At 40.5% G+C, this 14,382-nt stretch overlaps 1 protein-coding gene across 1 annotated transcript in view; it reads left to right on the forward strand.

Annotated features, from left to right (window-relative positions):
- LOC136872694 (peroxisomal leader peptide-processing protease) overlaps positions 1-12,354 on the forward strand; it is a 1,469,308-nt gene extending 1,456,954 nt beyond the window's left edge. Inside the window, exon 11 of the mRNA XM_067146518.2 lies at positions 12,222-12,354. Within this exon, the coding sequence (XP_067002619.2) occupies positions 12,222-12,310 (89 nt within the window). The 3' untranslated portion in view covers positions 12,311-12,354. The remainder of the gene's footprint in view (positions 1-12,221) is intronic.
- The last annotated feature ends 2,028 nt before the right edge of the window (positions 12,355-14,382 follow it).

Consider the following 14,382-nt stretch of genomic DNA (forward strand, 5'->3'; position numbering starts at 1 on the left):
TTCGTTTAATGACTACATTTCTGCGTTCGTATCAATTTACGGTCGTGAAGAGGGTTTATATATTAGAGACAGGCGCGGCTTCATAATACGATCTGCAGAGCTTTAGAATCACCACACTGAAAGATATAAACTACAGCAATGAGCAATCCCATCCTCCATATTGTGTGTTGTTATCGAGCCAAAGATTCAGTTTCTGGTGATCTGGCAACCTTGCTTGGATCTGCGAACGATAGAACATAAGGCTAAAAGCATGAGAGCACCAGTGGCGGCGGGCTCTCAGGAGCACATGAGCACGTGAACACCCAGTTGTATTCACGCATTCATGGATACCGGTAATTCAAAATTGTTTCCTTTTTTCGACCTAATTTCGTCAATCGATCGAAAGCATTCGACTTATATCGAAGCTCCGTTACATTGACAGCTGTTCGTTTCGACTGACAATGCCAGGGAGCACAATGGACATTTTGCTACGAACATGAATACTATACGCATGCGCACGGAGATGACGTCATGGTTTATGCACAGATATGTCCATAAGCGAAGAGCACGGTAAGGAATGTGCCTTTCCGTCTATACAACCACCCTCAAACCAGAGATAGTATTACAGTTCACCACAAGGGTCCGCCACCTCTCCCGTTACTGTTGGCCACAGCTCCAAGAAGTTACTGTTGCATTACATCACCGGAAGATTTCGCTACTAGCTAATTCTGAAGAGGGTTTCGTAATCACGGGATCAGAAAGCCAGAGCATCAGCCCAGTCAAAGCCTGAGCGACTTAGCCCGGCAGTCGTAATTTTACTTTCCTTGTACACTCACAGATTAGTGTCGGGAAAATGCATCGTCGGTTATAAGGGCCCTACCATAAATATTATGAGTAGAGAAGCAACCGTACAAGGAACTTTTAGTGAAATGATTTAAGTACCTAAGTGATTTTATACTTACTTGCATTCTACTTTGGTATATTTCAGGAGTGAACACAAATTTTGTTGTGAACCCCCTAAAAATTTGGTCACGAGCCGCCGCTCTCTTCTGTTGGACTATAAATATATTTGGGACGACCTTGTCTTGTTGGATGTAAAAGGAAAGACCTGACTTAACGATTTGTTTTGAAATGTCAATACTCCGGGTTGGCACCTTGTTATTAGATGACACCGTGGCAGAACATTATTTCAAGGGTTTTAAACTGAACTCCTTTCGACAAAGGCTTTTATTATTATTATTATTATTATTATTATTATTATTATTATTATTATTATTATTATTATTAGTGCTGTTGTTGTTGTTACGGGGTTACCCGTAGAAGGCAGAGGTGAAAGAAGGTGCAGGCTGGAATGGGCCTAACTACAAGGCCGAAAGATGAATTAAAATTTCAATAAAGGTTATATTTTCACAAGTAGAAAAACTTAACAAATTTCATATAGAACAACAACTCAAGCACTATCCACTAATCAGGTACAAGGTATAATTTTACAAACGAAAGCCCGAGTTTCGGGGTCTTTACAAGTTCTGGGCTTCGAGCCCCCAATTACACAACCCTTGAGGTACTAGCCCAACTTTACCAAGGTACACACTTGAACAAAGGGCAGAAAACCCCTTCATTCAAGGAGCATTAACTCCAAAAATCATAACGGGCCTCCTAGAGGCACTTTTACCACATCAGAAAGAGCTGACCCGCTCTCAATTTTTCAAGCCTACTAAAGGCAATACCAGGCTTTTACATTAACTGCCTCTCAAGGCACACTTACAAAGAAACAGGGGTATCTAGTACCCAACCTACGGGGCCTGAATAGAAAAATAATAGGTTAATTTAAATGGTCCTAAATGCAAAAGGAATGGAGGCGTGAATTAGCACTCCTAAATACACATTTAAAACCTAAGAGGCACTAGGCCGATGACACAGGGGCTATTCCCAAACTAGGGAGGTGACTCGTATAAGAAAAATTTAAGACATTACAGAAGGGAAGAGTAGAAAATCAGTTACCAAAACGTAGTCACCTCAAGACCAAAATGAAGGGGAGCTCGATTGGGTAAAGCACTCTCTATCCCCGATTTACATTTAAAGTTATATGAAGTTTTACCAAGACCGAAAGAGATTTACATGGTTCTAGAGATAGGTTACATATTAAAGATTTCGGACCTGCCTCGCGGGTTAAACTGCTGAGCTAGCAAGAAATAAAGATGTTAAACGGCCATTACCTTTCTGATGAACTGCTGCCTGAAGAAAGAGGCGCTTCCCGCCCCCTGCTACACTTCCATACACTAGGCTAGATGTTGTTCGAGTGGCGACGAGCCGTGAAAATCAGCAGTTTTTAAACTCTCGGGGAAAGTTCGAGACCTTTCATGAACAATTAAGACACACCCACTCCACTTTATTGGCTCGCTTAAAGTTACACATCCAAATTGAAGAAGAAACCTATGATTGGTGGGAAATTAATTACAGAAGTTACTGATTGGCTAAGTTCAAAACAGGCGGAAAGAGAGATTAATATTGCCAACCCACAAATGAAAGAACAAAAATTAGTAACGACAAAACTTATGAATACAAAATTTCTTCAAAAAAAAGTTCCTTCACTTTGCACCAGGGTGCATGATCGTAGTTTTTAAGCAGAGACATCTGTGAGAGAATGTCCACACTTCTTGATCAATAGTAAACAAAAACAGTTCGAAATTAACACAGTGACATCTTCTGAGAAACTGTCGAGTTGATTCAGTTTTTAAAGTTCAGAGTTTCTCCTGTAGAGGAGGATTTATTGGCGCAAAATTCAAATGTGCGGCGTAGAGGTGTACCACCCGGTACAATTATTATTATTATTATTATTATTATTATTATTATTATTATTATTATTATTATTATTATTATTATTATTATTATTATTATTATTATTATTATTATTATTTGCTTCACGTTGCACCGACACAGGTCGTATAGCGACGATGGGATAGTAAATGCCTAGGAGTGGGAAGGAAGCGTCCGTGGCCTTCATTAAAGTACAGCCATTAAAGTACAGTCCCAGTATTTTCCTGGTGTGAAAATTGGAAACTACGGAAAACCATCTTCAGGACCGCCGACAGCGGGGTTCGAACCCACTATCTCATGAATGCAAGCTCACAGCTGCGCGCCCCGAACCGCACGACAAAGGTTTTAATAGGTAGTCTTCCACTCTTCGTAATGCAGCTGGCAAGATGAGATAAGTCGTAAAATTAATTCATTCCAACGGTCAAACCCTCTCCTTCAGAGATTCTAATGAATATGTACTTATTTCCATGAAAAAAGAAAAGCTTACCCTGTGATTAGAAAAATGTGTGCACTAAATAACATATACTTTGGACATCAAAATAAACATGTATGCTTTGAGTTTTCCGGTAATGTTGATTTTTTTACAGATTCTAGGTTGTCATAAAATACTAACATAATTATCATTTGAAAATGTCAAGATTTTCAGAGTTTCATTGTTTTTGTATTTTCTTCGGGGATTTTTATTTTAATTTGAGGTCTTGCTTTGAGATATTAGAAAACATATTTTAAAGAAACTAAGTTCAATAAGGAAGAAAAAAAAGTCAGAAAACATTGTTCAATTTAAAAGTAAGTATCTGTTACGTCTCAAATACGCACGATACCAGTTGAGGGTTAACCAGTTAAGAATTACAAAGAAATACGGCTCCTTGGCTGAATGGTCAGCGTAGTACTGTTTGGTTCAGAGTACCCCAGGTTCGATTCTTGGCCAGGGCGGGGATTTAAGGTGTGTATAGTTAATTCCTGTGGATTAGGCACTGATTCATCACACTTCCAACCACCACAGTAGTGAATACATGCCTCCACGCTGGGTTAGTGTTAGGAAGGTCATCTGGTCGTAAAACGGGGCCAGAGTCACATGAAGCCCTGACCTCAAAATTTTGGGAAATGCCACAGAGGAGAAGAAATGAGTGAGCATATTCCAGCTAGCAAAGCTAGTGGCGATTTCTCATAATTAGCAAACATGCCAACCAGACTTAGGCACAAATATTCCGTTCTGCCCACGTGAATATGAAATGGAAAACATCGAGGTGATAGATTCAATCTACCAGAATCGTTGACGAAGAATGTGGTCCTCAAAGCCTTGAAAGGCTCACTATCAATAATGAGACATCATCTACATAGTCATTAATGTATTCAGTATAGTTTGTCCTCATGGGCAGACTCCTCATGGGGTAAGTATTTATTCTCAAAAAATACATTTTATATAATTGTATATTCAAGGAACTCAGACGGATATTTTTGAGACTTTAATGAATCACCGCTTGCTAAATATTGTAGTGCTAGTTCCTGTTTTGTGGCAGTCTGAATTGCCATTCTCATTCTGATGTCTTGCTTCTTGATCATTCCATCAATCATCTGCAAAAAAATAATCAAACTCGCTAACATATTCGTTACTTAAATCGCCGGGACATTTTATCTCCTCTGTGTCACTCCGTGTGCGGAAGGCCTTAAAATGAAGTCATTTAGGCCTAATAAGTAGGGGCCTAAGCTTTCTTTAGTAGAACCAAACAAACAAACCCATGACACAACAGCCCCGAAGGGCTATGGCCTACCAAGCGACCGCTGTCAGCCCGAAGGTCTTCAGGTCTGCAGATTACGAGGTGTCATGTGGTCAGCACGACGAATCCTCTCGGCCGTTGTTCTTGGCTTTCTAGACCGGGGCCGCCCATCTCACCGTTAGATAGCTCTTCAATTGTAATCACGTAGGCTGAGTGGATCTCGAACCAACCCTCAGATCCACGTAAGAATCTGGCCGGGAATCGAACCCAGGGCTTCCGAGTAAGAGGCAAACACGCTACCTCTACACCACGGGGCCGGCTTTTTAGTAGCACAGTAGTCGCATTTTTCTTATACATAAGTATTTACGTACAAACTTATTTAGGAAGGCCGTGCAATGATGATAATAATAATAATCTATAACCTCAGCTATCGTGTGCAAGTATTTTAATTTGAAATCATTTAAGCTGCCTGCGTGTCATTTTTATATTCCTTTTTACTCCACCAGATAGGAAAGAAACCAGAACTCTGCTGGGTGATCGATGTAAAGCAAAGCTGTCTCCGTGCAAGTAAAAAAAAAAAAAAAATTTTTAAATGGAATGGCGTATGGCTTTTAGTGCCGGGAGTGTCCGAGGACATGTTCGGCTCGCCAGATGCAGGTCTTTCAATTTGACTCCCGTAGGTGACCTGCGCGTCGTGATGAGGATGAAATGATGATGAAGACAACACATACACCCAGCCCCCGTGCCAGCGAAATTAACCAATGATGGTTAAATTTCCAACGCTGCCAGGAATCGAACCCGGAACCCCTGTGACTAAAGGCCAGCACGCTAACTATTTAGCCATGGATCCGGACTCCGTGCAAGTTACGAAGGTCGTTGGAGGAGTGGAAGGTAAAGGCTTCCATTATCCGTAACCTCGGCACTTAGAGGGGTTAGCTCTAGGCTATTCCAGACAATATGAAAGTAAGTTAGAAAGGAGGAGGGTTTACATATTGTGAATGTGATGGTGAGTTCCGTGACCTGTATAGGCCTTTACCCGACAGCAATTAACCTGGTATTTATTTTTGGTGTAGGCTGAGTGAACATCAGGGCCTTGTGCCTCATTTCAAAATGTATCATCTTCCCAGTGGAAAATCGAAACCACATCTTTCCGGGTTAACCAAGCCTGAGGCGATCTATGACTCTTGCCGTATTTTCTGGACTAAAAGACGCACACTTTTTACCCAGGAAATAGGGCAGAAAGACAGTCTGGACCAACACCTACGGAAAAATAATTCAAGAAATGTGGTACCGGCACGCGTTTAATAAAGGCAACGTGGTTTTTGAAGAACGAGAAACTGATAGTGGAAGTAAAAATTAGGACAACAGCCATGTGAGTGATGGCGAAAGTTGAATATATTGAGAACTAAAAATCAATTGCTGTGGCTTCATTTTACAATGTGATAATTTGTGCTCGTGCCTAAAGTGAAGTGTTACTTGATACTATAACATTTTTGTTGAGAAATACGTATAAATCTATTTTTTCTTTAAATTTCTAACCTAAAGTCAAGGTGCTTCTTATGATATGGTCTAAAACATAGGGTAATTAATTTTGTCGGGTAAGTGCTGAATGTGTCTCTAGATATAGTTTACATGTCGACATCATATACATGAAGAGCCATTTATAAATCTGATTACTCTGCCAGGTTTGAATTCACGATCCAGAAGGCGACACTCTACCACTGATCGACGAAGGGACCTTGTACTGATGATCATGGGATAATATTTTCTCTGCCAAACTAAGAGTTAATGTCACACATTCGCCTTACTATTACGTAGCTTGTAAGATATCACAAGGTAATATTCCAGACAAGATGAAAGTAAGTTGGAAAGGAGAATGGTTTACATGTTATGAATGTGATGGTGAGTTCCGTGACCTGTATAGGCGCCAGCTCGCTTCTCGAACAAACCTTGGCCTGATTGCCTTCATGGTGCGTCGCGGCGCCGTGATTCATGCGAAGGAGGAAGACACATCGTCCATTTACTGTATATCTGGCCATACAAGCACTAAAACTACTATATAGTCCTACACTCCCTTTATGTTGAAATTTCCAACCTGTTGAAAGCCGAAATTGTATCGTTTTATTTGTTTTTATTGAGTTTCTACTCAATATTAAAATGAGAATAGATAAAAAATTGAAATTGTTTCTAGACTTGGAACTGCCATGGTGTAACTTCTGAGGAAGTGGAGCAAAGTTTTTGCGAAATGTTAAATTTTCTTGAAATGTGTCCGATATTCTAAGTCATGAAACCATAAATCAAAACAACAACAACAACAACAACAACAACGCCTTCAGTGTGATGGTTCTTATTTTAACACAAACGAAAACGGGAAACGACTCTTGTTTGGAGAGATTGTGAAATATAACATTAGACACGCGGGCAGTGAAGATTTAAGGAGTAAAATAACACCTTGTCTTGTGAGTTCATGATGCAATTTATTTTCTGGACATCCTATGTTTTTAACTATTTGTATTATAAGATTTGGTGAAAGATTATAAATAATTCGTGTTATGCTATATATCATGGGAAAATTAATGAGAGATAATCCACCTGATACGCGACCGTATTAGGGACTCAAAAAGACCTGTCTCCTAATAAGTTCCTATGAACAATATTTAATTATTTGTATCTGTTGTTGTTGCCGTCCGACTCGTTGGCTGAACGGTCAGCGTACTGACCTTCGGTTCAGAGGGTCTCGGGTTCGATTCCCGGCCGGGTCGTGGATTTTAACCTTAATTGGTTAATTCCTACGGCACGGGGGCTGGGTGTGTGTGTTGTATTCATCATCATTTCATCCTCATCACGACACGCAGGTCGCCTACGGGAGTCAAATAGAAAGACCTGCACCTGGCGAGCTGAACCCGTCCTGGGATATCCCGGCACTAAAAGCCAAACGACATTTCATATATCTGTTGTTGTAATTAGATGCAAACGGTGTTTGAGTTATGATTCTGACTTGAAATTGCCAACCATCAAGTAGATTTTTCTTTCTGATTTTTTAAAACTGGTGTCAAATTTACGTCCGCCTCTGTGGTGTAGTGGTTAGTGTGATTAGCTGCCACACCCCCCGGCTCTTCCAGGAAATTTGAAGAGGTACGAGGGCTGGAACGGGATCATTCAGCCTTGGGAGGTCAACTGAGCAGAGGTGGGTTCGATTCCCTCCTCAGCCATCCTCGAAGTTGTTTTCCGTAGTTTCCCACTTCTCGTCCAGGCAAATGACGGGATGGTACCTAACCTAAGGCCACGGCCGTTTCCTTCCCTCTCCCTTGCCTATTCATTCCAATTTTCCCATCCCACTACAAGGTCCCTGTTCATCATAGCAGGTGAGACCGCCTGGGCGAGGTACTTGTCATCCTCCCCAGTTGTTCCCCCCGACCCAAAACCTCAACCTCCAAGACACCGCCCTAGAGGCGGTAGAGGTGGGATCCCTCACTGATTCCGAGGGAAAAACCAACCCTGGAGGGTAAACGGATTCAGAAAGAAGAAAGAAAGAAAGAAAGAAAGAAAGAAAGAAAGAAAGAAAGAAAGAAATTTCCCTTTGAGAAAATCAAATGACCACAAATATTTCTTTCAATAAACGAAACTCAAATTGATGACGATTACTTTATTTTCAACTAAAGAATCGTTTTCGTGAGACTTCTGTGTGAGATTTGGAGTCTACAAGGGTAGGATTCAGTGCATCGAGAGGGGAAGACTGACTCAGGGCCTGAGTATGAAGTGACAAGGCATCATTTTTATAAATGAGCCTTCCTTATGTCTCTCAGTCATGGCCATCCATTAATTCCTCTCATCACAGCCTGCACGGTTGCTAGGTAACATCGCATCAAACATTTGTATTGCTAATTTCGTGATCACATTTTCAGATGACCCCCAGCAATAAGATATGTTTATGTCAATAAAATTCAACACATAACAACTCATAACCATGTGAAGAGATCTCTAGTCGTTATTTACAACATCATTATTATGATTACCCCAATGAATATCATTTCTTATATTAACGACCAGGTACTTACTGTGATCCCACATGAGGTAGTATCACCCCATCAACGAAGTAATTAAAACTGAGAGGACTTTTCTTCTTGGTGAAATTTACAAACTAACTTGTCATCCCATTTACTATCATTATCGAACTGCCCTGTTCTATTCAAGAAGTTCAATTTCTAAAACAAAAGAACTTCAGGAAATGTCTGTAGTAATTTAAATCTAATGTGCGTAACATCTTCGTAGTTATGGTCCGTTACCACTACCATCAGTGATCACCCTGTCTCTGATCTACTCGTCACGACATGTGCTCCATTTGACCGCCATCCATTGCAATACAGCCCTCCACCCTACGTCGCATGGAATCACGCATTCGTTGAAACACCCCTGACTGTTGCCGCCTTGCATCACAGGCATCGAACACGCGGTCTCGTAGTGTATCCATATCATTTATGGTGACCGCATACACCATGGTCTTTAAATGTCACCAAAGCCAACAATTAAGGTCGGGCGAACGGGCAGGCCAAGGTATTTGCCCTCCCCGACTAATCCATCGCTCGTGCTAGGTGTCACCTAGACCAAAGATGAAAATGGACCGGTTCCGCCTCATGAATGAACTACATTGGCAGTCGCTTACGACCAATGTTTAGGTACAGACATACTCCGTCTTTTGTTGCATACGACACTCCGTAAATTATTGGAACATCGCGATCATTTATAGTAGTGGTAGCGGACCATAACTCCGAAATTGTGTTTGCGACCAGTGTTTATTGGACCTTTTTACCTTCGTTTGTGGCGTACTGCCTCCTCTGTAAATATTGGAACCATTTTCAAGAACACCCCGTATAAGCTGAGGTATTGAGACCAGCTTCGTAGTCAACACCTTGATGCAAGTATAATGGACTTTTATAACATGGAAACAATTATCTAACCCATGGGTAAATAATGAAAATATTGCTCGATTATTATTATTATTATTATTATTATTATTATTATTATTATTATTATTATTATTATTATTATTATTATTATTATTATTATTATTATTATTATTATTTACGTTGTTATGTGCGGACTTTATTTGGTATAAATCGTGGTCGTATTATTTATGATATGTGTCTTGGGTAACAAAACATGTGAGGTTATGTCACGACACGTCTGCTGTATGTATATTAGTACGAGTTAATTTAATGTAAGAACACGTAATTAATAGTATATAATTTATTATTGCCCGTAAATATGATGTACAAATCCAGTGTAATGTTGTGTAACACACGGTAATAGTCCAGAACAACGCATCTTGTCACTACACTTGTATAGAAAATTCCATTCACTGTAAATAGTGTAACTGTTTGTGAATACTGATAAATAATAATACTTAACTATAATCATTGCCAACACTTGGGTGCAATTTGTAGCTTTACTGTTAATAATATTTTTTTTTCTAGGGGCTTTACGTCGCACCGACACAGATAGGTCTTATGGCGACGATGGGATTGGAAAGGCCTAGGAGTTGGAAGGAAGCGGCCGTGGCCTTAATTACGGTACAGTCCCAGCATTTGCCTGGTGTGAAAATGGGAAACCACGGAAAACCATTTTCAGGGCTGCCGATAGTGGGATTCGAACCTACTATCTCCCGGATGCAAGCTCACAAATAATAATAATAATAATAATAATAATAATAGTAATAATAATAATAATAATAATAATAATAATAATAATAATAAATAACTGAATAAATAAAATTACTCAAAAACGTAATAAAATACTTGAAATAAATTAAATTAATAAACATGATTAATCGAAATGACCGTAGTATGGGCGCCAGAGTTGACCAGAATGGATCCCTCGAATTTAGATAGAGCATGATAATTCTTTATCTCTCAGGGCATGTGCATAAAAGCTGCGTACTGGTACATCTGCTTCAGGCCTTACCTAACCTTCTGAAAACGACTAAATAGGTAGGAACTGCACCTAGGTTCATCAATGACTCCCCTGATTCTAAAATAACTAACTATATTCACAATAACATCCGTGCATGAGCACCTCATCAACAGACCAAAATACAAAATATTCCTGGAAGACTCCATATTTACTACAACAACGACAAAGAAAACGGTGGAAAAACAAAAGCGAGAACTAAGCCACCATTTGTGATTAGTCCGTTGAACAATGTATGGTACGCGAACCTTTTCTTGAGCCCTGAACTCCATAGTGCTGAATGGGAACTAGGGCTCAAGAAAAAGTTCGCGTACCACTGTCTCTGCATCAACACGACTTGCCGATTCTCATAATCGGTACTTATAATATCACACAGATACTGTACCTCAGAATACTGTGACCACTGACTTTAACACTTGTTTCAAAGATATATACATGTGAACAACACACGCGTGTCATTCCTGAACATAAACTATGGAAAGTCTGAGATATAGCACCTCGCAGCTTTCAGCAACATGTAATACCAGGCCGCCACAAGTGATACAATACTCAATGCGTAACCACTCCACAATTGTAGGTCAGTCACGTTTCCACAGACATAATAAGACTACGTTCCACAAACGTTTGAAGTCCAGTCCAGTATTTTGCAGCAGTTTCACTCCCGTACCGTGTGTCCGCACTACTTCATTCCCGTACAGTATGTGTGGTTGACTTCCGTTGTAATGTCGAAGTTTATATAGACCTCCGCTTCTCCTCTCCTCTCAGCTGATACGTCAAGATTAATCCTGGCCATCCAATCATGAGTAGATCTACATGTCAAGACCACGCTCTGAATTTCTTCCACTGTCACAAGGCAATCACAAGGTCAACAAACTCTAGAGTGTTTCACATGACACATCGGGGATTTCCGACTAAAACATCAACAAGCTCATGTGATTCTGGGCTATTCACATGATTCATAGAACTTTCGACTACAACAAGAATTCCATCTCATCAAACACTGAAATATACACATGACTCATCCAAATTTTCCAAATTCAATATAGCAATGTTTTCCCAGCCGTTGTACAAAATAAATTACTCATACCACATGTGGAGACCTTCCAGCTCACAAATATTAATGACAAAATATACAACTGAAATACTGATGATAATAATAATAATAATAATAATAATAATAATAATAATAATAATAATAATAATAATAATAATAATAATAATCGAATATTGACAATAATATCTCTCACTTCTACATATAGTGCAAGGGTGTGATATATGTACTATCACAATAGGTTATTGGAGACTCTAGAAATTACGAGAAAACATGTTGTGTCATACTTTTCTAGAAGCCTGGCCAGGCGATGTATATAAAGAGGCAGTCTTGGGAGTTGTAGTAGAGTTGTTAGCGAGACTTGCAGTGGAAGTCGTTAGCCAAGTATGCGAACTCATGTTGTGATTTTGTTGTGTTGGTAGTTGGTTGAAATGCTAATGTTGCCGTCTTCTTCTTCTCCTTCTTCGTAGAAGTGTTTTGTTCAAAATGGTGGTTTTTGATGTGTGTATAATGTGCATCTAATTTGTAAATAAAATAATGTACGCAATTTACAGCATCTCCTGTGTGCGTCTGTTTGATTACGACAACAACCTTTACATAGTGGACAAACAATAACATGTTCCAACCGGTCTTAATTTTGGCTTGTTATTTCGTTTGTGTAACTAACCTGTCGGTGTTATTGTTTTCAGATCCCGCGGTTCTGCGAGACTTGGAGTGCAAGGACGTCGAGATTCAAAGACTATGGGCTCTCAAACTTACCCCTGCCAGTAAGCTGTAATACTTCCATCATGTGAAAAAATATAATGAGACAATAAAATGTACTTTGTTACTGATTTGCTTGCTTCCTTACCATCGTCACCTTTTCGTCGCCATAAGACCTACCTGTGTCGGTGCAACGTAAAGCCACTAGAAAAAAAAAGCTTCCTTACCAAGATCCATCTTACCTCAGTTCTACTACCCTGGCATTAGTCAGTAGTGAGTGTGGTCAGTGCGTAAGCAGAGGGGGGCTCGCCCGGCTGAAGCCCCCTTCATTCTTACAGAAACATTTTTCCAATTTTCATCAGATCTAAAAATTGAAGAAACTATCCATCTCTGGTGTCACGAGCGTGACATTAAAACAAGTGTCTATGTTTCTACCAACAGTGTCCATTACCGCACCCCCGCAAGAATAGTGGCACAAATCAAAAAAAAAAATTTAGTTATGGCATGCACCATAAGCTATGCAAAGATAATCACTCTTTCTATTTAGAAAACTGTCATAATTGTACTCCTTTCTTTCTCGTGGAAAATCACAAATGCCATTATACCACTTCAGCATACTGAACATCGTCAGTCAAAAACTTTGACACTTCTCAATTGCGATTTATTTCATTGAAACTCTGTGAAAATATGATATAATATGTGCTAAATTTTATCATGTAGAAATAGTCTGATAAAATGTTATCCTTGATTTGATATGGTGTTCTAAACGTTTAAACTTGTTTTCTCGGAAACGTTCATTTTTGAGTTGTATCACCACTCTTGCGGAGGTGCGATTTACAATCAGTGTGTCTATGTTATATTAATCTGAAACAGAATTTATTGAAATTAAATATGTATCATATGAGAAATGTTAGGGCCTAAATGTAGATTGTTTTTGTCTTACGTCCGATTCGGCGAATGCAATCCTTTGCTATCAAACCCCCAAAACCCCATGGCAATACAGTCCTGAAGGGCCTTGGTCTACCAAGCGACCGCTGCTCAGCCCGAAGACCTGCAGATTACGAGGTGTCGTGTGGTCAGCACGACGAATCCTCTCGGCCGTTATTCTTGGCTTGCTAGACTGGGGCTGCTATCTCACCGTCAGATAGCTCCTCAATTCTAATCACGTAGTCTGAGTGGACCTCGAACCAGTCCTCAGGTCCAGGTAAAAATCCCTGACCTGGCCGGGAATCGAACCCGGGGCATCCGGGTAAGAGGCAGACACGCTACCCCTACACCACGGGGCTGGCCTGTGCTATCAAAAGTAAGATGAAAATCCTCAGCCTGTTTCTAGTCATTCGACCGGTCAGGAATGGAATGAATGGAACCCCCATCTAGCGGCTAGGATAGGAATTGTGCCGGCTGCCGAAGCCTGTCGCACTCCTCTGGTGACTAACAGATGAAATGAAATGATATTGGAGAGTGTTGCTGAAATGAAAGAAGAATGGGAAAACCGGAGTACCCGGAGAAAAACCAGTCCCACCTCCGCGTTGTCCAGCACAAATCTCACAAGAAGGGACCGGAATTTGAACCACGGAACCCAGCGGTGAGAGGCCGGCGCACTGCCGCCTGAGCCACGGAGGCTTTCAGAGGTAAGATGAGTATTGTAAATTAGACACAGCATCGTAAATCAAAGGAATCGGTTTCCAGCCTCCTCTTAAAAGGGTACTTTGAAGTCCGCTTCACCTAGCCGATGCATCCACCATATACTACCTGCGCCTCGTCGCGGCAGCTTGTAGCTACGACACGAGTAACATACTACACTATAAGGGCCTGTACTACGACGGGCAGATAAAAGTGTGATTTACATTTATGTGGCCGTTTGCACATTTATCTGGAAGTTCGGTTGAAAATGCGTACTACGACTCCCGTTTATCTACAATCTGGGACAATATGCCGAAGTTGGAGAGGCTGTTAACGCTCTTGCCTGAGACTTTGCTCCTATCGGGGACGCCGCCGTAAGAATCAAGATGGCTGTACATCGTGATGTTCAGCTATCATATATTTTTTTTAAAACTTCCCAAACTAGCAAGTTGTTGCCACTGACGGTATGACTTGCTCGCAAACACATCAACGACAAGCTTCCTAGGTAGCCGCGGTCGTTACGGC

This window comes from Anabrus simplex, chromosome 4 (genome assembly GCF_040414725.1).
Source record: "Anabrus simplex isolate iqAnaSimp1 chromosome 4, ASM4041472v1, whole genome shotgun sequence".
Taxonomy (NCBI): domain Eukaryota; kingdom Metazoa; phylum Arthropoda; class Insecta; order Orthoptera; family Tettigoniidae; genus Anabrus; species Anabrus simplex.